General features: G+C 39.9%; 1 protein-coding gene across 1 annotated transcript in view; it reads right to left on the bottom strand.

The window, feature by feature from the left end:
- The window catches only part of GLP2R (glucagon like peptide 2 receptor), a 43996-nt gene that overhangs the window by 8918 nt on the left and 13104 nt on the right, over window positions 1-21974 (bottom strand). The window contains exons 3-11 of the mRNA XM_075518772.1: window positions 21471-21575; window positions 19245-19370; window positions 16708-16810; window positions 16307-16463; window positions 15183-15342; window positions 12569-12629; window positions 11265-11334; window positions 4064-4152; window positions 2297-2435 (exon numbers count right to left, since the gene is read on the bottom strand). Of these exons, the coding sequence (XP_075374887.1) occupies window positions 2297-2435; window positions 4064-4152; window positions 11265-11334; window positions 12569-12629; window positions 15183-15342; window positions 16307-16463; window positions 16708-16810; window positions 19245-19370; window positions 21471-21575 (1010 nt within the window). The remainder of the gene's footprint in view (window positions 1-2296; window positions 2436-4063; window positions 4153-11264; window positions 11335-12568; window positions 12630-15182; window positions 15343-16306; window positions 16464-16707; window positions 16811-19244; window positions 19371-21470; window positions 21576-21974) is intronic.

Below are 21974 nucleotides of genomic sequence, written 5' to 3'. Positions count from 1 at the left end.
TGGAGCGGGTCCAGAGGAGGGCCACAAAAATGATCCAAGGGCTGGAGCACCTCCTCTACGAGGACAGGCTGAGAGAGTTGGGGTTATTCAGCCTGGAGAAGAGAAGGCTGCGGGGAGACCTTCTAGCAGCCTTCCAGTACTTAAAGGGGGCCTATAGGAAAGACAGGGACAGACTTTTTAGCAAGGGCTGTTATGACAGGACAAGGAGCAATGGTTTTAAACTAAGGGAGGGCAGATTTAGACTGGATTTAAGAAAGAAATTTTTGACAATGAGGGTGGTGAGGCACTGGCGCAGGTTACCTAGAGGGGTAGTGGAGGCCCCATCCCTGGAAACGTTCAAGGTCAGGTTGGATGGGGCTCTGAGCAACCTGATCTAGTTGAAGATGTCCCTGCTTGTTGCAGGCGGATTGGACTAGATGACCTGTAAAGGTCTCTTCCAATCCAAAGCATTCAATGATTCTATAGTCAGTGGGTCAATGCGCTTTTCTTCAAAGGAGGAGAAGCTGGCTGTTGTGATATATCCCATATTTTGCTCAGTAACCTGGAAGTACAAGAAATACCTCATGCCTCACCACAGGCACAGCGGTGCCCGAGAGTAGTCACCCAGCTACCAGCCTCTCTGGGAGGAGGCACATCTGCACCTTCTCTTGAATCAAGGCAGGTTAATATCGACTGCTGCCATGTCTCACAAGGCCATGAGTGGAAGTAAAGGACGAGTAAGGCAAGTGCTGAGATACTCTGCTCCTTGCTCCCCTGATTACTTTAACTTTCTCTTACCTTTTAAAATCTATAGGTTTTTAATGTAAATGATACCAACACTCAGGGGCAGGTGCCAAGGCCTCAAAACATCCCTTTCCCAGCCAGCAGCTCTAAGCACCAAACCACAGATTCAGATTCTCTTTCATCCTCCTTCCTCTCAGTTCATTTTGCATCTTTGGTTGCTGGCGTACACAGCTTTGGGCAGGAGGAAACGGTGCTGTGTAAGCCTTATTGGGCACTTCCCTGCAACAGGTTAAACCTTCTCCTAGCTGGGGCCTGTGTTGTCTCTGTTTCCCAGAGGGGTGCACTAATCAGGGGTCTAGTGTGCAAAAGTGGACTTTTCTACTGGTGCCTGTTCACTGAATTCATGGTGGGTTTCTATGTTTCACTTCTGGTGCATTAAGTGCTTTGTTGAATTTATAGTTAAACCCATGAAAGAGACAGAAGCCCTAAACTGACGTCCTCAAAATGGTATCTCAGATGACATCTTTGATGCCTATATGTGAACTATGGAGGCCTGAAGTATGTAGGTGCCTGGAGATGTGGTTTTGGCATAAAAAATGTCTTTGAGTTTTTCTCTAGGTTTGCATGGAAGTACCTCTATTACAACCGCTGAACAGCACACAACTCGGGTGATTCATGGCCCTTAAAAAGTTCTTGTAAAAGACATGTCTTCAATGCACTTGCTCAAGTGCATTAGTCTGGTAGGTGTACCCAGAGTGTGTCCCCTAGGCTGGAACCACACGCAAAGCTGTTCCTGCTTATCCTGCACATGCTTCTCCTCACAGTAGATATTTTAAGTCTGCTCATTGTTCTCACAGTATTCAGATCTGCATCTCCTTTCATCAAACTGCCCCAAATGCCATGTAGTCTACATTCAGCTCCTTTTGGAAAAAGTGCTAAAAGGTAAGGAGTGCCCCACAGGCCTGCTGTGTCAGTGATGTGTCACTCATGAACTGACTGCCCCAACTACCCAAGCTAAAGTTAAGCTGATCCTTGTATCTCCTGGTACAAAGAGTCTTGATTGTTTTTTGTTTGTACTGTGGCACAACAACAAGGTCATTTGGTGTGTTTGAAGTATGCTGGACATGTACTATGCGCTGAAAAAGGTGAATCCAGAAACAACTGTCTCCTCAGTGTGACTGCAAAGTCAACACATCACCTGAAAATCCTGTTAAAAAAAGCCATCCAGTGCTTTTTAGGAATTAACTTACGTGAAACACGAGTTTTAAATAGAGCACTTTAATCCTATTTTCAGAATAGGGGTCTGTGATGGACTGTCACTCATTACTAGAGAACACAGGACACACTGGTTCTGAAGATGTCAGACTCCTTTTGGGGTCTTTGGGACTACCGTATTTTGAATATGCAGTTTGTGAATTTTTTATCTTGTCACTGTAATAGTGTATTTAGAGACATTATAGGTTGGAGTATAATATTAAATAAGAATACTGTGTATCTGTGATATCTATAGGTGAGCAACATATATATGTGGATCTATGTCCCCTAAAAACAGTACTTGCAAAACAGTACTTACATGAAACGAGCTCAGTGTCAGCTGAATGAAAAGTCTTATATGTCTTGAAAGTCCTTCCACCTGTTCATCAGTGATGAAGGCAAATACAAATTCATGGATCCCCAACAATGGAATCAGTACAAGTGTAGATCTTGCCAATCTTAAAAAGAAAATGTTTGATTATAGTATTTTTTCAACATCCTTGGAGCAAAAATAAAAAATTCAGCTATGATTCCAGAAATGGTTTAAGAAATTATTCCAGAAATACTCCCTCAATATTCTGACTCTGGAATGGTATTAGTAGTTTTGTGATTTTGAGGACAAATTCCCAGATACAAATTTTGGAGCACACTATCAGAAAAGTCTGTACAGGAGGGAACCTTGGCTTTGGGTTTAAGGTAAAAAGTTAGGGACAAGAAATTGAACAGGAAGGCCACTATCATCAAACTTATGCTGCTTGGTAACAGAAAAATATTTACATGGCGAACTATGAGTGATCTATTAACAGGGTTCTTAGACCTTCCTATCAGTGCTGAAAACTATGTAGCTGCATAGAAGGTTCCTGCGGTACTGTCGGCAGTTGTCTACTTTTTAAAAAATGCAACCAGAATAATTTTTATGGGAGAGAATCTTCTTTAACAAGTCTGGGAACATGTTTTCATGAATGAAAGAAGAGATCTCAAAAGAAAGTGAGTGAGAGCCTGAGGAAGGCTTGCAATGTGAGGAATAGCTTGAATCTTTGAAAGTTTAGCAAAATTATAAGCAGTAGAAAAGAGAATGTAACGCAAAACATTAGGCAATGTTAAATACAGGCACTGCTGTCTGTGACTATCACCCCAACAATCTTCCTGTAGCAATCTGGAGAATGTAGCTGAGATCTTTTGGACCTTGAATGTTGAAGGAAAATGGAAATACACTTCTTGTTAGGGATTTAGTACTGGAATTTAATAGGAAGTTAGTAGTGGAATTTCCATCCCCCCTTCCCCTCCCCAGTCCTGTTAGACAATAAAATAAATCTTTTTAGTAAAGCAGGACTGTAGTAGCAGACAGGGACTCACAATGCTTTGATTAAAGATACTGAGAACTGGAAAGAACTTGGATGTGGAAAGCAGTTAACAAATCCTCAGGTTTCCATTGATTTAAGTGCAGTTTTCACTGCACCCTTAGCTCCTTGCTGAGCAGCCTGCCCTTGCTGTTCGCACAAAGTGGGAAGATGTTTGTGCAAAGGCCAACTTCAGGACTTCATGTAAGACATTGAGACTCTGGCCAAGAGAGGCCACATCAGGGCCTCCAAGAGTGCACGCTAAGGATAATGTTCTGATTTGGGTTTACAAGAAGACCAGGGACATTCCTGAGTCAACGGTGTCTGCATCTGTGAAAAAAGGTAGATCAGAAATGCTAATGTAACTTAGGAATGTCCCACAAATCTTCTACACCTCCTTTTCTTTTGAGGACCTTTTGTCATGCTCAAGGAAAAAACGTGTCACAGCAGTAGAGGCCACCGGTGTACAGTGAGGTTACCTGAGAGCAGAGATGTTACCGCATTGCAAAGTCCTTGAGAAAATGCCCATAATACTCAGCACACAGGCACTGACCTGCCTTTACCTCTCAGATAAGAAAATGTTTGTGGAGCCTACTTGCCCAGATGGCTTTCCTATATCATAGTCTGAATATCTGTTACACCTGGTGGTGGTAGGTAAATGTATAATCTGCAAGGGCAAACTGGCAACGTTCTGATGTTGTGAGAAAAAAAAAAGGTCTAGGACTTCTTTGTTACTTATTACATACCTGTATTTGTAGTCATGAAAGCGCATTTGCTGAGCTTTTAGTTTGGAAATCAGCATCCTGAGAATTTTTAAGAAGATGCCAAAGTTAACCTTGAAAGAAAATACATATGGGTTACTTACAATAAATGCTATGACACTACTCATATAGCTATTAAAGAAATGTAAAGTTGTTATTAAACACTTGTAAAACTTGTCACTGAATAACCGTAATGCAGTTGTGATCAGGTCAGAACAAAGCAGGTTATTACCACAGCTGCAGCAGAGAGCACAGAGCAGCAGTGACAGACTCTGCTGGTATCAACTCTCTCCAAATGAGGCAGTTAACAGAGTTTATATACCTCTAGGTCATACAACTCTTCACCAAACCATGACAGGTAAGCAGGATGTGGTTAAAAAACAGCAGTGATTGCAATTCTTCAGATAAAGAGGCTCTAGACAGCCAGACAAGGAAGCCCTGGGCATTCTTTTACGAATAACTCACCCTTTTGTTAATTAAATTGTGCTGACTTGGCCAAGACCAATCTGCAAATACTTCTTTTCTAATGAGGCCTGCAAATGCCTGTGAGGCGTTAACTATTTCACTTCCACAAACCAAAAGCCCTATGCAAAAAAGTAATTATGGTTGCAAAGTTGAGAAACTTAGCATTGCCTTATTCAGCCTGATTTACATATACATTATGATACATGATCTTCCAGTACAAAATTACATTTTAATTTAACACAGAACCCTCATTTTGCGGATGGACAGAACACAGAACACTGCTTCCTCATTTTGCGGATGGACAATTATTCAGGACTACTTTTCTTGTCTTCTTTTGATGTGTAGGTATTACTGCTGGAACCCTAGTTCTTACTCTGTGTAAAGAATCGAACACTTTTCATGCTGTTCTCCCCAAATGCGCACAGATGTATCTTTAAAACATCACAGGGTTATAAGTGGATATTATTCCCCATTAAAAAAAAAAGACAACTAAAGCATAAATAGATGGAGGTCCAAAGGGTAAGATCTCACCAGTTAGAGGTGCTTTGGTTTGCTTTTGCAGAGCAGTTAGCATCAACATTATGTTACTGAGAGTATCATACTTGTTACTTCAGCTGCAACTGGAAGTGCTCAACCCTTACCCCATCGGCTGTCTGGACATTCAGAAGGCAAAAACCAGAAGTTAGTAGCCAGCTGTGATATTTTGCCTAGCATTGTGTATGAACCTGGGGACAGAGACAGAGTTGGAAAGCAATTTTCTGAGGCAGCATTGAACTACCTTAAGCTCAGGATCATCCTTTTTCCTCATGAAGCACCCTCTTGGCATTCACACATCTCTGTTAACTAAAGTGCATGTCTTGCAGACTGTGCTCTCCTGCTTTATTCTGCAGCAATAGTTCATCTTGTGGGCATCTCTTTGGACAAGTTAGGGGAGATACAGACATGTACAAGAGGGGGTGAGTTATCTTTAAATGGATGCCTCTACTTCTGGTCTTTCCTAACTTTTAGAATTTGACTTCTCCTTTTACTATAATTTTTTGTTTTTACAAATACAAAGAATTCATCACTGTAAGGTTCTTCAAAAGTAGATCTAGCAAGTATTTTCCATCCAAACTTACTTTTGTCTGGAAAATTTGGTTTATTCTAAAAATGATTTTCCATTATGAACTTCTGCTTTTCACAAAAAACACTAAAACTTCATTGAAAATGATCGCCATAAGACTGAAATATTTTTACTCTTGATGTTTCATAGACAGAATTTTCACTAGAACGTGGAATCACAAAATCACAGAATGGTTAAGGTTGGCAAGGACCTCTGGAGGTCACCTTGTCCAACCCTCCTGCTCAAGCAGGGCCACCTAGAACAAGTTTCCCAGGACCATGTCCACATGGCTTTTGAATATCTCCAAGGATGGAGACTCCACAACCTTTCCAGGCAATCTGTGCCAGTGCTTGGTCACTCTCACAGTGAAAAAGCATTTTCTGATATTCAGAGGAAACCTCTTGTTTCAGTTTGTGCCCGTTGTCTCTGGTCCTGTAACTGGGCACCACTGAAAAAAGCCTGGCTCCATCCTCTTTGCGCCCTCCCTTCAGGTATTTATATACATTGATGAGATCCCCCTGAGCCTTTTCTCCTCCAGGCTGAACATTCCCGGCTCTCTCAGCCTTTCCTCATGGGAGAGATACCCCAGTCCCTTAATCATCCTTGTGGCCCTTTGCTGGTCTCTCTCCAGTACATCCATGTCTTTTTTGTACCGGGGAGCCCAGAAGTGGATGCAGCACTCTAAGCGTGGCCTCACCAGTGCTGAGCAGAAGGGAAGGATCACCTCCCTTGACCTGCTGGCAATGCTTTGCCTAAGGCAGCCCAGGATACCATTCGCCTTCTTTGCCCCACTGTTGCCCCACTGTTTGCACATTGTTGGTTCATGGTCAACTTGGTGTCCGCCAGGACCGCCAGGTCCTTTTCCGCAAAGCTGCTTTCCAGCTGGGCAGACCCCGGCATATACTGCTGCCTGGGGTTGTACCTCCTCAGCTGCAGGACTTCGCACTGCTCCATATTGAACTTTATGAGGTTCCTGTCAGCTCATTTCTCCAGCCTGGAAAGGTCCCTCTGGATGTCAGCACAACCTTTTGGCATCTCAGCCACTCCTTCCAGTTTGGTGTCATCTACAAACTTGCTGAGGGTACACTCTGCCCCATTGTCCAGATCATCAATGAAGGTGTTAAATAGGATCGGACCCAGTACTGGGTACACTGCTAGTTACTGGCCTCCAATTAGACTTTGTGCCACCTTCTGGGCCTGGCCATTCAGCCAGTTTTCAGTCCACCTCACTGCTCATCCAACCCATACATTGAATTGGTCATTACAGTGGCTATGCCATGGTGGCTATGCCATGGTCCCTACGTCAGCGCTTTTGAAGGTCTCAGCAAGGTGATCCTATCATAAGTACTGATATCATGAAAATTAGCTCCTACCCCAGCTAGAAACAGTCATTTCAAGATAAAATCTAAAATGCTATGTGCAAGAAATCTAATACCAAAATGGCACATGGAGTTTTGAAGATCAGTGTTAAGAACTACATCTGTCATAGTCTCTTCCATTTCTCCACCACCAAACTCTGATAATTTCCTTTTTGAAGTACTCTGAAATTTCTGGATGGCAATAATATATATAAAAGCAAGGTGCCATCATTCTTTTCCAGGCTGACTATACATGAATAGAGCTGCTCACAAAATAGCAACATACAAGCTAGCATGGTGCTTTCCCCATGATTCTTTTCATTTTATTTTAAACAAAACAGGACTGTGGAATAAGGTCCAATAAGATTAAAAAAAAAAAGAAAATATGAACTTTGCATTTCTGATGTTTCACAAGAAAAAGGTTAGGAACTTTTGGCCTGTACACCAATATATGACCTATGAGGACAAGGTCCAGCTGCAGTACCTGGCTGTTATAATTCATGCACAACATCATTAGGTAGTGCTGACACACATTTTGCCAGTGGATTTTAAGTAAGCTTGCTGAATTATATTCAAGAAAAGGATATTGAGAACAACCTGTCTGGTTATTACATGATCTGGCTCTGGGTTTCTAACACCTTCATTTCTGCCCACCATGTATTTCTGTTGCCTCCATACTGTGTCTGTCCCTCTATCCAATTTATCTTGCTGAACATTCTCTTAATTCCTCTTCACCACTCTTTGCTCCTTCTTCTTCCCCATTTCTAGTCACATTTGATGTTCTGTTCTCCTGCAATCTGATACCATCCCTTTTGCCTAACCTTTCAATTTCAGTTCTCATTGATTCCTTCTCTGCCTCTCCCATGGTATCGGTGGTGGAGTGATGCCGATGCTGATCAAGCCACAGAAGGAATCTCCCCAGGTTCAGCTCCACTGCTGGCCACCATCATGTACACTGGCAAACTGGATTCTGTGATATCAGGTCTGTGCATATATTTCCTGTTTGCCTTAGAAGTAATTTCCAAGTAAGGGTCACTCAGTGTGATTCTGAGGAACAATCACAGACAGAATGTCTTGCAACCTAACAGCAACAGGATGTCTTAGTGACATTTATTCAGAACATTTATGGCTCCTTCTAAAATGAGCATTGGTACCAAAATACACAGGTAAGAAGCAATGGGTGAAGATATGTGAGTTCCTTCACCACTTCAAGGACTCGATAGTACGAGACTCAACAGACAGGCAATTAGGTTTAAGAAAGTCATCCCAGGAAGAAGGTGGGCCTGGTCCTCTATACACATTGCTGGGAGGTGAAACAGCTTCAACTGTCCTCTAGCTGCTGCTCGTTCTTCTGTAGAAAGATGTCATAGAATTATAGAATCATAGAATTGTTTAGGTTGGAAAAGACCTTAAAATCATCAAGTCCAACCATTAACCTAGTACTGCCAAGTCCACCACTAAACCATGTCCCTAAGCACCACATCTACACATCTTTTAAATACCTCCAGGGATGGTCACTCAACCACTTCCCTCGGCAGCCTGTTCCAATGCTTGACAACCCTTTTGGTGAAGAAATTTTTCTTAATATCCAATCCAAACCTCCCCTGGCACAACTTGAGGCCATTTCCTCTTGTCCTATGGCTTGTTATGTGGGGGAAGGGACCGACACCCACCTCGTTACAACGTCCTTTCAGGGAGTTGTAGAGAGCAATAAGGTTTCCCCTGAGCCTCCTTTTCTCCGGGCTAAACAACCCTAGTTCCCTCAGCCGCTTCTCTTAAGACTTGTGCTCTAGACCTTCACTAGCTTCCTTTAAATGTCCGTAAAGTCTAACTGATAATGCTGTATCTTTTACACTTTTTCTGTATTTTCTAATATTTAATGACTACAAGCACTGGTAATGATCAGGGGCTACAGGCTCAGAACAAATTAAACTGCTGGGGCTATATGAATCTGTGAAATAGCACCAAGGCAGAAGATCCCAAAATGTAATATAAAAAGCGGGGATTAAAAATTATGTTAGAGGAATAACATATATGTATATCTATCTATTTACATACAAATCTAAGGTGACCTCTCTTTCTGCCAACTTTAGTTAGAGGGATTTTTGAACAAAAGTTTATCCCTTCTGTCACTTTACGTCCACCTTGATATTTCTGTGTATTGGAAACTACATCTTATTTGTTCTAAAATATTGAAGGAAAAAAATGGCACTAATTACAATGAAAAACGAAGCGAAAAAAAAACCAAGAAAAGGTATTTTCCCCTAGTTTTGGGTGATGATGACAGGAGCTCTCCAAGTAGTGACATGAACATTTGAATTAAGGTTAGAAAGTTATCTTTAGAAATTTCTTTATATCTAGCTGAACTTTGTATGTTACAGCTCTTGTCTATTTTCTGCCATCCTTTTGCTGTGCCCTCCTGGCCCCATATGCCCCCATTGTTATTGCTACTGAAGACAGCAATTGGATCCCCTTCTCTTAGCCTTCTCTTCTTAAGTCTGAACAAACCCAGTTCTCTCAGCCTCTTCTTGTACATCGTGTGCTCCAGGCCCCAATAGTCTCGATGGCCTCTGCTGGACTGTCTCCAGTACATTAATGTCTTAAAAATAGATATAGTATTCCAGATGGGCTCTCACAAGTGCTGAACAGAGAGGAATAATCACTTCCTCTAACGTGCTGTGTTCTTGATGTAACATGCAATCTTGATGTTACTTCTCTTGCTAAAAACAGTGCTTCACATCTTCAGTTCTTTGCACTGATTTACACCAGCAAAGATTATGCCCTATTGGGTCACTGGCTAAAAGGAAATTGTGCAGAAATAGCTTAATTAAAAGGTATTTTTAAATTACTGATTGTCTCCATCCAAGTGCTAGTCTTCAAATTACTTCAGAATGCATTCCTGCCTCTTAGGTTTATTTAATTTCCTGTTATTCGGGGGACTTGCTCTCAAAAAGTAAGGTGATGACTGAGTCTTCTTTCAGAATTAGACATATCCAGGAAGAAATTGATTCAGATCCCCTCAGCTCTGGACTTCATCCATCTTGACCTTTCCCTCAGTTTTGGGACAGTTTCAGTCTTTCTTAATGCTCTCTTTTGGCTTTTGCCTCCTCTCACCTCTCAGGCTTTTTTGCTTTCTTTTCTGGCTCTTCTCTCCACTGCATTTTTTTTTTTTTTTTTTTGATAGAGAGTCCTCCATTGTGCTTCTAATTATTTACTTTTTTTGATGGCTACTTTTTTTGATGGCTTTTTTTTTTGATGGCTAAATATAAGATTTACCTTTTTTGATGGCTGTTTCTCTGTTTCACAGCTCAGTTCGAGCTATGCCCACTTTCTCTCTCACAGAGTTCTCTCCAACTCAGCAGCAGCAAAATAAAGTCCATTATTTCTTTTTTAAAGTTTTAATTTCCACATCTTTTCTCCAGTGTGACAGAAACCAATACCCTCCTTTCCAACTGATGCATTGAATGCAATTCCTCAATATTACACTTTGAGCAGTCCTTCTTTTACTCCCTGTACACATTTGCATGAGTAAAGTACATCTCTTCTCTCCAACATTTGCTATCTGTCTAGCTAACCAAATGACTTATTCCCCTAATCCTTTTATGCCTTGCTGACTGTGTGAGAATATAAGGTATTCTGGAGACACACCATAGTCCCACCTATCAAAATTCTGTGTTCATAATCATGTCCTCATGAGTTGTTTTGATCATGCTATTTCCATCTCTTCATTATCACTGCATTTCAGGTGTACTTTTTTTTGCATTTGTTTAAGAAAAAAAATTCATAACTCAGTCTGTCATGCTAAGCTTAATTTTTTTTCATTAGGTGAATGCTTTCTCCTCATAACCATCCGTATGTCTGTTGCTACTTCTCTGCATCCTTGTTATAAGATCTTCCTCTATAGAGAATTTGGAGCTTTCTAGTGGTGCTCACCACATGGTAGCACTCTCCTAAGTAACCTGCTCACTGAGAAAATGAGGGTAAAAATACGAGAAGTAAAAAATACGAGAAGCAAAAGGCTCCATCTTTGATATAGATGGAGCTGTGCAGAATTCACTGCACAGATAAACAGCAGTGTTTTGAGAGGCTGACACTGAAATCTTTGTAGATAGAAGAGAAGCTATGCCCATCCACCCACAGTAAGAAACTTCATTTACAATTTTTTCTCTCTAATCCAGGAGTTGGATTATACTTGCAGAAAGGGTTACAAAAGATAATCACACTTGTGCATGGTATTAGGAACAGATGAAATAATTCTTACTGCAACAGAAAACAACATTGGTCCTCGGATGATCCACCAGATTCCCATGTGTTCATTTGTTACCCAGCACCTGAAGAATAATTTAAAGTATAATTACATTATTTTAATAGAAAAAAAATTAGAAAATGTACATAACCTACATATATATTTCGAAAGGAAGTTGACAAAGTTCAACTTTTTCAGGTAGCGCTCAGGAGAAACAGAGTAAAACTAGGAAGAGTCTCACCAACAACTGTAATTGTATTTATTCTAAAGATCTTTCAACGAGAATGTTGAGAGATGTTTCCCTAGACTGCAAACTTCAGAACTATCTGGCAAACTCGGTCTTTGGATCCACACAACAACTGTACATGGCACCAAACCTCCATAATGGAATTCATCCTACTCAGATTTATCTATCTGAAACTGGAAATGGGTAAACTGAATTGTGACCATGGTTCTTGACCTGCTAAAAAGTATGCATACTGTCTCCTCGAAGCTGTCTCCTTTTCTCCTGCTCTAACCTTCAAATTTGTCCTATGCACATGTTCCTTCTTGCTAATTAGCCTGAAATTCTGTAGGATCTTAGCTTGTCATTTACGGTCTATATAACATCTAACTCTATGAGACTGTAATTGTGATTTGGTTCGTGATGTTGTTGCCTAATAACTATATCGCTGTTCCAAACAAAACTCTCTAGGAACCATGAATAAAAAAGGGGAACAAAAGAAATCATACATAAACCCCAAAGTCTATGTCATGCCATTAACAGCATCACTGAAGATCAGAAGACTGGAAAACTGATGCTTACTGGTGCAAGTTACTCTTACTGATTCATTCACTGAATACTGAACACATTGATTTAATACCAGCTTTTAGTGAATATCAGTTTTTGTCATTATCTTCCATAACATTTTTTTTTTCAAAATGGCAGTGAATACTAATTAAACTCAAAGTGTAGATGGTCTCCAAGGAAAGCACTGGTCTCCTTTTTACTAACAAGATGCTGTCCATGAAGATGTTTGTGCTGACAATTTGCTTCACGTAAGTGGATGAACATTGGATGCAATAGCTTTCATTGCAGGAACAGTGAATGTTCATTCTACTTCTTGATTTATGCATAAGTAAACCTGAGAATTCCTAGAAGTAGTTTAATGTAAAAGTACTAAAATGAACCCAGAAAATGTAACAAGTATTAATAGGTGCTGTATGATCTTAATATAATCTAGTAGTCAATACTTGTGTCAATTACTGTCAAGGGCTTCCAGAAAAATTAAGCAAACAGAAAGACAGTATTCTAAGGCACATTTTATTTAATAACCTACCCTGTGTTCTCCAGTTTTGATCTGCTTATTCCCCAAGGGCCCACAAACAGGATAGGAACAACTGAAAAGAAAAGGAGTCAATTACAGCCAAGATCGCAGAATGGTTCATACAAAACACAGATATGTTACAGTAGTGTGTGGTGCAGACATACGCTTTTCAGTCTTCTATTTAGAATTGTACAAAAATCAACCTGATCGTGGCTTTCCCCATTTGTAGTTCAAATACAAAATGAAATTTCATTGTATAGTTGAATCTTGCATTTTCAGACTGATACATACATACATATAAATATATATATACACTGCTGACCTGTCCAAATCTAAATTCATGACCCTGAGAATTCTAAATAATTTGCACTTGAGGCTTCACAGACTACCTAAGGCACCAGTTGTTAACATTTTTATTTGTTGAACCTTAAAGAGTTTTCAGTGGAGGCATGGAACTTGGTCTAGTTAATTAAAACAACTGACAAAGGCTTGTTTTTCTGGCTTACCTTTCCTGGACCCCTTAAATATAATCTGTGGTCCCCATTCCCCTGTTGTTGCTCCCCCCCGTCCCCGGCGATCATAGAACTGCAAACTGAAAAAAAAACCTGAAATAAAGGATTACTACACTATTCCAGTGGTCTACAAATGTGCAGGCACAAGCTGCAATCACAAGCACAAGGCACATGAGCTACGAAAGGCAGCTCTTTGGCTGGATTCACTGCCAAAATTACTGGGTCTGAGTACTTTTTTCTTGATCTCTGATAACAAGTTATACAATGTACAAAGTGAAGCAATCTGTTGTACTGACATCTTCAGAACAATGCATGCAATACTATCTCGTGCGTATTCAAAACCTGGTTCAAATGCTATAAGAGACAAAAGTCAGATATCTTTTAATCTTGTCAGTAGTAGTAAACACAGGCTATTTCTATAAAAAAGAGCTAAGGGTTCTGGGTTCTTTAATGGTTGTTCTTTTAGACCAGATAGTTTTGCCCGAAGTTAAGTTATCTTGTGTACTTCAACAGGGTTTTCTATGATGCTTTTGAAACTTTTTTGCTCAGGTTTCCCTCTGTGTGGTATTTTAGATGTTGAAGTCCTGTTTCAGATCTTGCTTTAAGCATTGGCATTTTTCTACAGCAATGGTTCTTTGTTAATAAATTAATACGATCATATTAGAAAAGCATGAAAAATGGGCTTATCTGAAATTCACTTAATTCTAGGAATTTTTCCGGTAGGCTCTTTTTTTTGGATGCTATCCAATTCTCTTTTCAAAATTCAAGAGGTAAGGTAGATGTCAAAGAGAAGGAAAGTGAACTGTCTTCGTTCCCTGTGATTGATTGTTACAGAGAGAGCCTGGTACAACTTTTAGACAACTAAAACTGAATGACATGAATTACTGTCAAACTGACAGGGAGTTTGCCACAGCCTTGATAACAATAACCAAAAATTTCCTTTAAACATGTAAACGTTGTAGCATTCCAACTGTAATGATTATAATTTCAATCTTAGCTGCCACTTGCTTCAGCTATTTATGTTTGAGTTTAAACACCTCTTTAAAATCATACTTCTTTATCCTTGGCAGGTAATTTTAGCAAGCAGTACAGCACAGCAAATATGGAATAATTTATTTACATCTACATAATTGTCCACCACAATAAAATCCTTCTAAAAATCACTTTTCCTTTTTTTTTTTTAAGTGGCTATACGCTATAGTCCCACAGTCCAGGATACAGCATTTCACATTTGACAATTTGTTCAATAGACATAGACATGGTGATAGTGAACCAGCTTGTAAAACCATGCATTGATAAAAGTTTTACAGTCAGAAGTTCTTATGGCCATCCATCCTATCCTCCTCCTTAACTCAGGCAACTGGATTTGAATCAATAACTCTTGCAACAAACCTGCATCTTGTCTAAGAGTACATTTTTAATCTTCATTTGGAACCTTTAAAGGCCTGCAAGTTGTACAGGTAGGTTTTAGATGATTATTGGGAATTGGGGAAACCTTGATTTTCTCCTTTTTGCAGGCAAGATACAGTATTATGCTCTTTGAGTAAGCAACAAATGTAATTGTCAGATTACATGACATAATTTACACAAAATTGTTCAAATGCTTGTAACTAACTTTACTAAATTGTCTTTATTCCACGAAAAATGCCTGAAATATAAGACCTGAATCAAGCAGTGTTTCAGATTGTCCTCTAACTTAAAGCACCCTTTAGAACTTTAAGGTGAGCTAGGAAGGTGTACATATAAAAGCAAATTGTTAATGGTTAGACATCTTTGCTATGCAGGTGCTCTGTTACAAAGGAAGAAGATGAAGTTGCTGATAGTAGCATAATAATATTCAGTGATGTCAGAAAATACAGGCAAATATAGTCAAATTTCTTCTTGTTCTGTCCACTAGGCTACTTTCTTATGGAACCATTCACGTATTTCCTGCATCTGCAGGTCAAGCTCAACTGCAGCGAATGTGTCACTGCTGGTATACCTTTACTGACAATCGCTGACTTCAAAACAAACAAATCAGAGTTCAGATTTTTTCTTTTTTCATTACAAAGTATCCACCACTGACTCAAAAAAGCACCACAGAATCAAGAACTTGGAAACTGTTATGTACTTACCCCATCCTATCACAATATATGTCTGTAGCAGTCGTCTTTCAGAGAATACAACAGTTATCAATAACGTATGCAGATAAATTCCTTCTACTAATAGCCAAAAATAATTTGCCCCAACAAAGTAATGCAAGAAAAACTGGGCAGTCCTGCAAATGATTACAATCTGTAGAAATGAGAGACCGGGAATCATTGTTAATATATAAAAGCTCTGGCAAATCCTGGTTTTCTCTTGTTACTTTAGCAACCATTTTAAAACTAGCACATGGTTGTGATATAACTGTGGTTTGGTCACATATTTCACAAGACTCTTCTTGCTGCTTGGGAGAAGCTGGAGGGGAGCGCAACAATTTAAAGGCTTCTGCATTGTCAGAGAGTTTGAGTGGAGGTGACAAGTAGGAAGAGACAGTGCCAGTGTAGGCTGGGGTATGTGTTCTTTGTCATGATCTGCATATCAGAATTTTTATTGATGAGCTATTAAAATAATAGTCACCATTAAAATCTTGCAGGTAATTTTGCTTGTTGACATGTGCAAACTATATTCATACATCATACAAGTATAATTTATCCACAGTGGTTGCAAATGAGAGATGTTGTTATTCCATTACCTAAACAAGTTGAAGAAAATTAGCACATTTTCCTAGTGCAGAAAAGCCTTTAAACTAATTTTTTCTCTTAGTGTTCTTTCACAGCAAATACGTTGTTTGATAACATTGTCTTAAAAGCAAGATTTGTGCGCATTGCATTGTGCTATGCATACTAAGAGTGAATATATATAGTGTTATGTAAGTGCCAAATAAATACAGTGTTATGTAAGTGCCAAATAAATGTGTAGATTTCTTCCTAAAAACTACAGGTGTAAATCGTTTTGCTTAATTGGATGTTTCTAAATATAACTATTGATTAATTTGTTGTTTCTGTGCAAGTCTTCATATAAAATCAATCTATTACAATTTATCAAATCAGATTTTTTTCTTGTTTACCCCAAGCTTTATCAGCAAAATTTCAGCATTCAAAGCTCAACTAACAAACGCCTCAAAACTTGCTGCCATATGGCAAACTTCTGAAACTGCGACTGTTACAGCCACTAGCAGCCCACATTTACTATTAGCAATGAACTAACAAGTTACCTCAGGACTGAGGTATAATATCCATCCAGTTTCATCATTTGGTTTTTTGGAGTAAATATTGTAGTATACAGTGTCTTTTACAAGAACTGCTGTGGCACGCAAGATAAAAGATGCAAATAAATTCATATGGATGTAGTTTCTTGTGCAGTGAAGTTTTCTGTGGGAGAAAAAATAATGCATGAATCCTCTGGAATATATTTAATTTGCAGAAATAAAAAAAAATACTGTTGTATTCATAGTGTTGCCATCAATGGATTTTGCTTAGGAATTGCTTTTACAGTGCTTATTAGGAAAATACAAGTTATTTACATTGGAAGCTAAGCAATAAATTCAAATTACATGAAAAGAAGAATGTGCATACTGGGTCTGTACTTTTAAAATGCATGTAAATTTGTACTAACCTGAGTAAAGAAAGTATAAGGAGAGCTAATACAAGTGAGATGAGAGAAAAATAATATCCTATAGTGTACAACAGCTGTAACGTGGTAAGTAATTTATGTTCTTCTTCCTAGGAACAAAGAAGAAAAATGTATTATACATGCAGGCAGGTGGGCAGAGCACAAACACAGCTCAGAAACTTTTGAGTCCGACTTCTTTGTGTTGCAAGGGAGCCAGGGGAGGTTTCTGATGCCTGCTCCCGGCAGTGCCTCATGAAATCATTGCACGACAGAGACGCTTGCAGCCAGCCATAGTTTTTTTCTAAATTTGAAGGCACTCACGGTCTCATTTCCAGATTGCTCCTGCACAAACACAATTTGTAGTCTGATTTACAGCTAATCATTGCTGTGATTACATGCACGAAATGGATGCTGGGGGTTTAATAACTGCAGCGATCAACTCACTCAACCTGTACACACAAGTGCAATTACTATGTGTGTGGCCTGGGGACACAGTTACAGATCAGTTGTGTCTGTACAATTTTGAGAGTTAGCTTTGTCTAAAGTCATTGAAACAGACTGCTGCCATGAGTTCAAAGAAAAAATTCAAAATTACTAAATTAGAGTTGTCTAGAGTGTAGAATAAGAATTTGTCTAGAATGACGGATAAGACCTCAGCGGAGGAAGGGGGGCACTCACACTTTCCACTTTGCTTCATTTAACATTTCTTCTTGCTAAGTTTTTCCATTTAGCTGCTTATGTCTACCTGTCATCTCTTTGTATTGCTTTTCTAGCTCAAGGAAAGCTTCTCTGCAGAGGGGACGTAGAGATACAGGATATGTGACTTTCATAATCCATATTTGGCCTGCAAAGATTTTGTTGGAACATGTGTCTTTTCCTCAGTGATTTTGCTCTTTTCATTGTGAATTGTCTTACTGCTCAGCGCCAGGGATTTTAGCACTGTCTTCCTGCCAGTAGTTGTCTCTAATCAATTTATGCGAATGAGTACTATCTGGATAGCATGGGTGAGCTGTGCCTGCTGGTAGAAACTCCCATGGAGAGGGTGAAAGTGCCCAAGGAGAGCAGTGTGGGTGCAGGAGATTCCCATAGCACAGCCATTAGTCACTCTGCTCCATGAGAACATTCAAACAGGCATGAACCTAATAAAAACCATGAGTTATCATCTTGGCTATGACAATTTTGCAACACCACAGCAAATGAAATCAAGCTGGTTTCTCCAATGTGTGCGGATACTCGCTCTGGGTTATTTCTAACATCTTGGGGCTTTCCACTAAATATAACAAACAGGTACAAAACCACATTTAGTGTTGGTAGGAAAGCTGGTTAAAGCTTTCAGAGAAATCGTCTGCTGTCACACAAGATGAATTAATGTTTCCCACCCACAAGTTTGCGATCCAGAATGGTCAACAAACCGTGGAAAACTCTCAGTACTTATGAATATTTATCACACTTGTATAAATAAACTGTAACTTTGGAAGTTCATGTACCCACTATATAAAGAGTTTAGTAAAAACTTAGCAGTACATGGGGATCCTGAGCTAACAGTGTTTAATAAAGTAATCAATAAAGTAATAAACTGTAACAGTGCTCACCCAATAAAGTACTAAAATTAAAAAATAAACAGTAATAGTGCTTACCTAACAGACTTGACATCAGCTAAGCTGAACTTTATGGCAAAAGAAGTTACAAGAAGCTGAAACCAGAGAAGCTGCATGCTTTCCTGTTACTGAAACGCTGCTGCATTCGTTGCAAGTCATTGCTCAGTTGCACAAGCAGGCAACAGGATCAAATCCCTGTTTCACTGTTTCAACTGTCCTTTACCTTCAACCTAACGCGGGTGGTGGGAGCGAGCTTGCTCGGTTGCACACTGCCTTCTTGCAGAGAACACGAGCCAGGCTTCTTTGCAGATAGAGAGCAAGAGTGTGATTCCCAGCCTCACAAACCAGAGCTGATCAGTGATTGTTTTCAGTTTATCTTCAGTACAAAGAGCTGTGCGCTGTCGAGGCGAGAGTATCTAGTTTGATTCCGCTCGGGAGAGCCGTTCCCCCCGTGCTGACGAAGCCCGATGCTTGGGCTGCATGCTGTAGCAGACCGGGAAGGGCGGCATTTGCATGATGATGAATCCTCCAGCTTGTGACTAGCTAAATTTGAAAGGCTCATTAAATGCTAAAAGGCTCAGGAAGCGGCAGGGAATGAAGTTGTCTAGCCTTGGCAGACAACGGCGATTTGGGGCAGGTGATGGGATGCTTTGAATTTAAGTTATTTGCTTGTCAAGTTGCAGTCTTTTTCAATTTTATTAGGAGAAATTTAGCACGTATGAACACTGGACTCTGAACAGAAAAGAATTTGTGGCATCTAAAGCAGGAATCCCCCTCCTTAATCTTTCCTCCTCCGCTTCTTCTAAATCAAAGAACAGGTTTCCATTTGGTAATCTAAATGAAAACTGAACATCTTTTGCAGGTATTCAGTGGAAATGTTTTATCAGTTACTCAAGAAGGGATTAAGAAGATTAAAGTATTAAACCATAATATAAAACATACTTACTTTTTTTTTAAAATTATTTTCCTGAGAACATTCTGAAGTATCACGCCAAATGTCTGTGGAGTTTTCCTTCGTTTGCCAAGTCCCTCCATCCAAGCAGACTCTGTATGCATTTCCTACACTTCCTGAAAGTAAACAGAGGTCTGAAAGGTCAAAATCAAGATTTCATTTTTCATACATGTTTTAAAGATTTCTCCCTTACACCACAGCAATAGACACCACCCTACCCCCACTCAAAAAAGGAATAGAAACCACTTTTCTTTCATCTTTGACAGTATATTTTTGATATTAACGTGGAACAAAGTAGGAATGTAATCTAGCAGAAATAAATTCCTAGAATGTACCTGATATTTACAAAAAATACATAGTTACTACCTCCAAAAGAAAAACGTATATCTCACTTTATTCCTTTTTCCTCATTAAGCTCATAAGTTCCATCAAGTATGGGTAGCACATTGCCCAGGCTGTGCAGGCAAAAGAGTATGGTTTGACTAGGGAATGATCTTTCTCTGAAACACTTTTGGCTGGTGTTTTATTTACATGCTTTGGGCCTGATCAGCAGGTGGTGTGAACCAGTGAAGCTTTCTTGGCTTTCACTGCATTGTCCTAGTTTATACTAATTAAGAATTTGCCCGTTAGATCAGAAGAATGGCATGGGGACCCTGGATGATGTTTGTTTCATGTCCTCAACAGCTGCCTTCCATTTATTTCTGATCAGACCTGAGCTTTTTCATTCATTTTTGAATTAGAAATTGTTTAAGGGTTGCAGCAACAACCAGAATATCTCATTTCACTCAGGATAACTGGAACTGAGAGAACTGCTTTGGGAGCACCGTTTGCTGTGATGGAGCAGGAGCTCTGTGTGGAGACTGAACACTGAAAAAAACTGAAGGCATTTATGAAATGTGATCAGAAATCTCATTTCTAGACTACCCTAATTTTTCAGTGCTCAGGCTTGGCAATGATGACAAACCACAATAAATTTACCTCAAGCTTCCAAGCATTTCTGGTCCAAGTCCATCGGTGTCCCAGAACAGACACAGCTATGCCTTGGAAATGGGGACCAGCAGCAACCCTAACCTTAGTCCCACAAAATCTCTAGGGCAAACAGACAGCTGGGCTGTCTCTAATGCCTTTTCTCCTAAGGTGCTGTGGCGTGGATGAGAATGCCAGATGATGTTGTAACACAGCAGCCCCACTGTGTTCCCCACTGTGAACACAATTAAAAGCTTCATGACCTGGTGTAATGTCTTACATCTTGCTTTTGTAGAAATTTAGACAGAAAAAGAGAAAAAAAGAGTCTCCATTACACAGAGGGAAGAAAGATGTTTTTATGTGTATTATGAAGAGCTGAAATCTGTTCTAAATGGTTGGCAGAAGCAGTTGTTTGGGAGACTAGATTGAAGCTGGGTCTCTTTCTGTTTAGCAGCACAAAAAAGGACAAATGATGACATTACAGAACAAACCATGTGTGGGGTGGACTGGAGAAAGCTAGGATAAGCAGCCCATAGTAGTCTCCCATAAACTAGAGGACTCAGACACAATTAGTCTTTCCAAGTGGTATTAGAAATGCAGCTAAGAAAGCTGCATGTAGCTAAGAAAGGCTGCGTAGCAGGATTCAGAAATGCTAGGCTGTGGTGCTAGGAATGTCCTTTCATTTCTTAAGGAGAAAGGGAATGTTATTTGCTTTTAGACAGTTTTGCTCCTGCAGATGTTATTCTTTTTCCCTTCCTGAGAGCCTCCCTGCTCCACTCCCTCCAGGAAAAGGCTGCTTGGAAAGCTTGTTTTTTCACTACACCACTTGCTGGTGGTGTGGTATGTCCTACTGGAGGGCTGACTGCTTGGACTGCTGCTTGGTTTGGCTATTCCAGTTTTCTGGGAGAGAGCTTCTTGTCTGGGGTCAGTGGGAACCCCAGAAGTTGAACCTCAGAAGCTGAACCACAAATCTGTTACTACCAATAAAGGCCTGGCAGTATGGTTACATGACCTTGGAAATGTTGCTTTATAGCAGACAATATGGAGCTGTAACAAGCACAGATTGAGAAAAAGAGTAAATAATTAAACATCGACAATTTTGTGCCTCAATTCAGAAAAGAGGTGAAAAGAGGTGAGACAAGAAAGCCCTCAGACACTTCAAAGGACACTGGGATGAGAGATGAGCACCATCTGTCCTTTAGCTGGATTCCCAACATAAACTCGAAGAGAAGTTACCACTTTCACATTACCGTTTTCCAACCATGGCAAATATGGAGGACAAGGAACAGAGACATTTCCTGGGGGTGAGTAAGGCCAGCAAACAAATTTATCAAATGTCCCATTACAATGTATTCCTGAGGAGAGAAGCAAATAGAAGTTTTAGAAAAAGTTGTTCAGACAATGGACAATCATGATAACCATTGTATACATTTCCAGGTAACCTCCAGAGTATTTACAAGATGTAGCAGATGATAGAATTTGTGCGTTCACTGTCCAATGCTCAGTGCACAGTGCAGAAGTGGCTGCTACCCTTCTTCTCTGGATCTACACAACAGCAGCAGGTTTTACATGCTTCATTATGAGACAAGGGTATTGCTCAAAATCATCCTGAGGCCTCTGTTGTCCAAATGTAACAGATCCCAGCTGTGCTCTCACTCACTGTTTTTGGTACATGCCACAGACTTTTTGCTGGTAAATGGAAGATATTCCACCCTTCATGACCCCTGTGACACCAGTTCTCAGTTCAGACCACT

Source organism: Mycteria americana, chromosome 16, assembly GCF_035582795.1.
Source record: "Mycteria americana isolate JAX WOST 10 ecotype Jacksonville Zoo and Gardens chromosome 16, USCA_MyAme_1.0, whole genome shotgun sequence".
Lineage (NCBI taxonomy): Eukaryota > Metazoa > Chordata > Aves > Ciconiiformes > Ciconiidae > Mycteria > Mycteria americana.
Note: the sequence above shows the minus strand (reverse complement) of the source record. Positions and strands in the feature narration are given on the sequence as shown.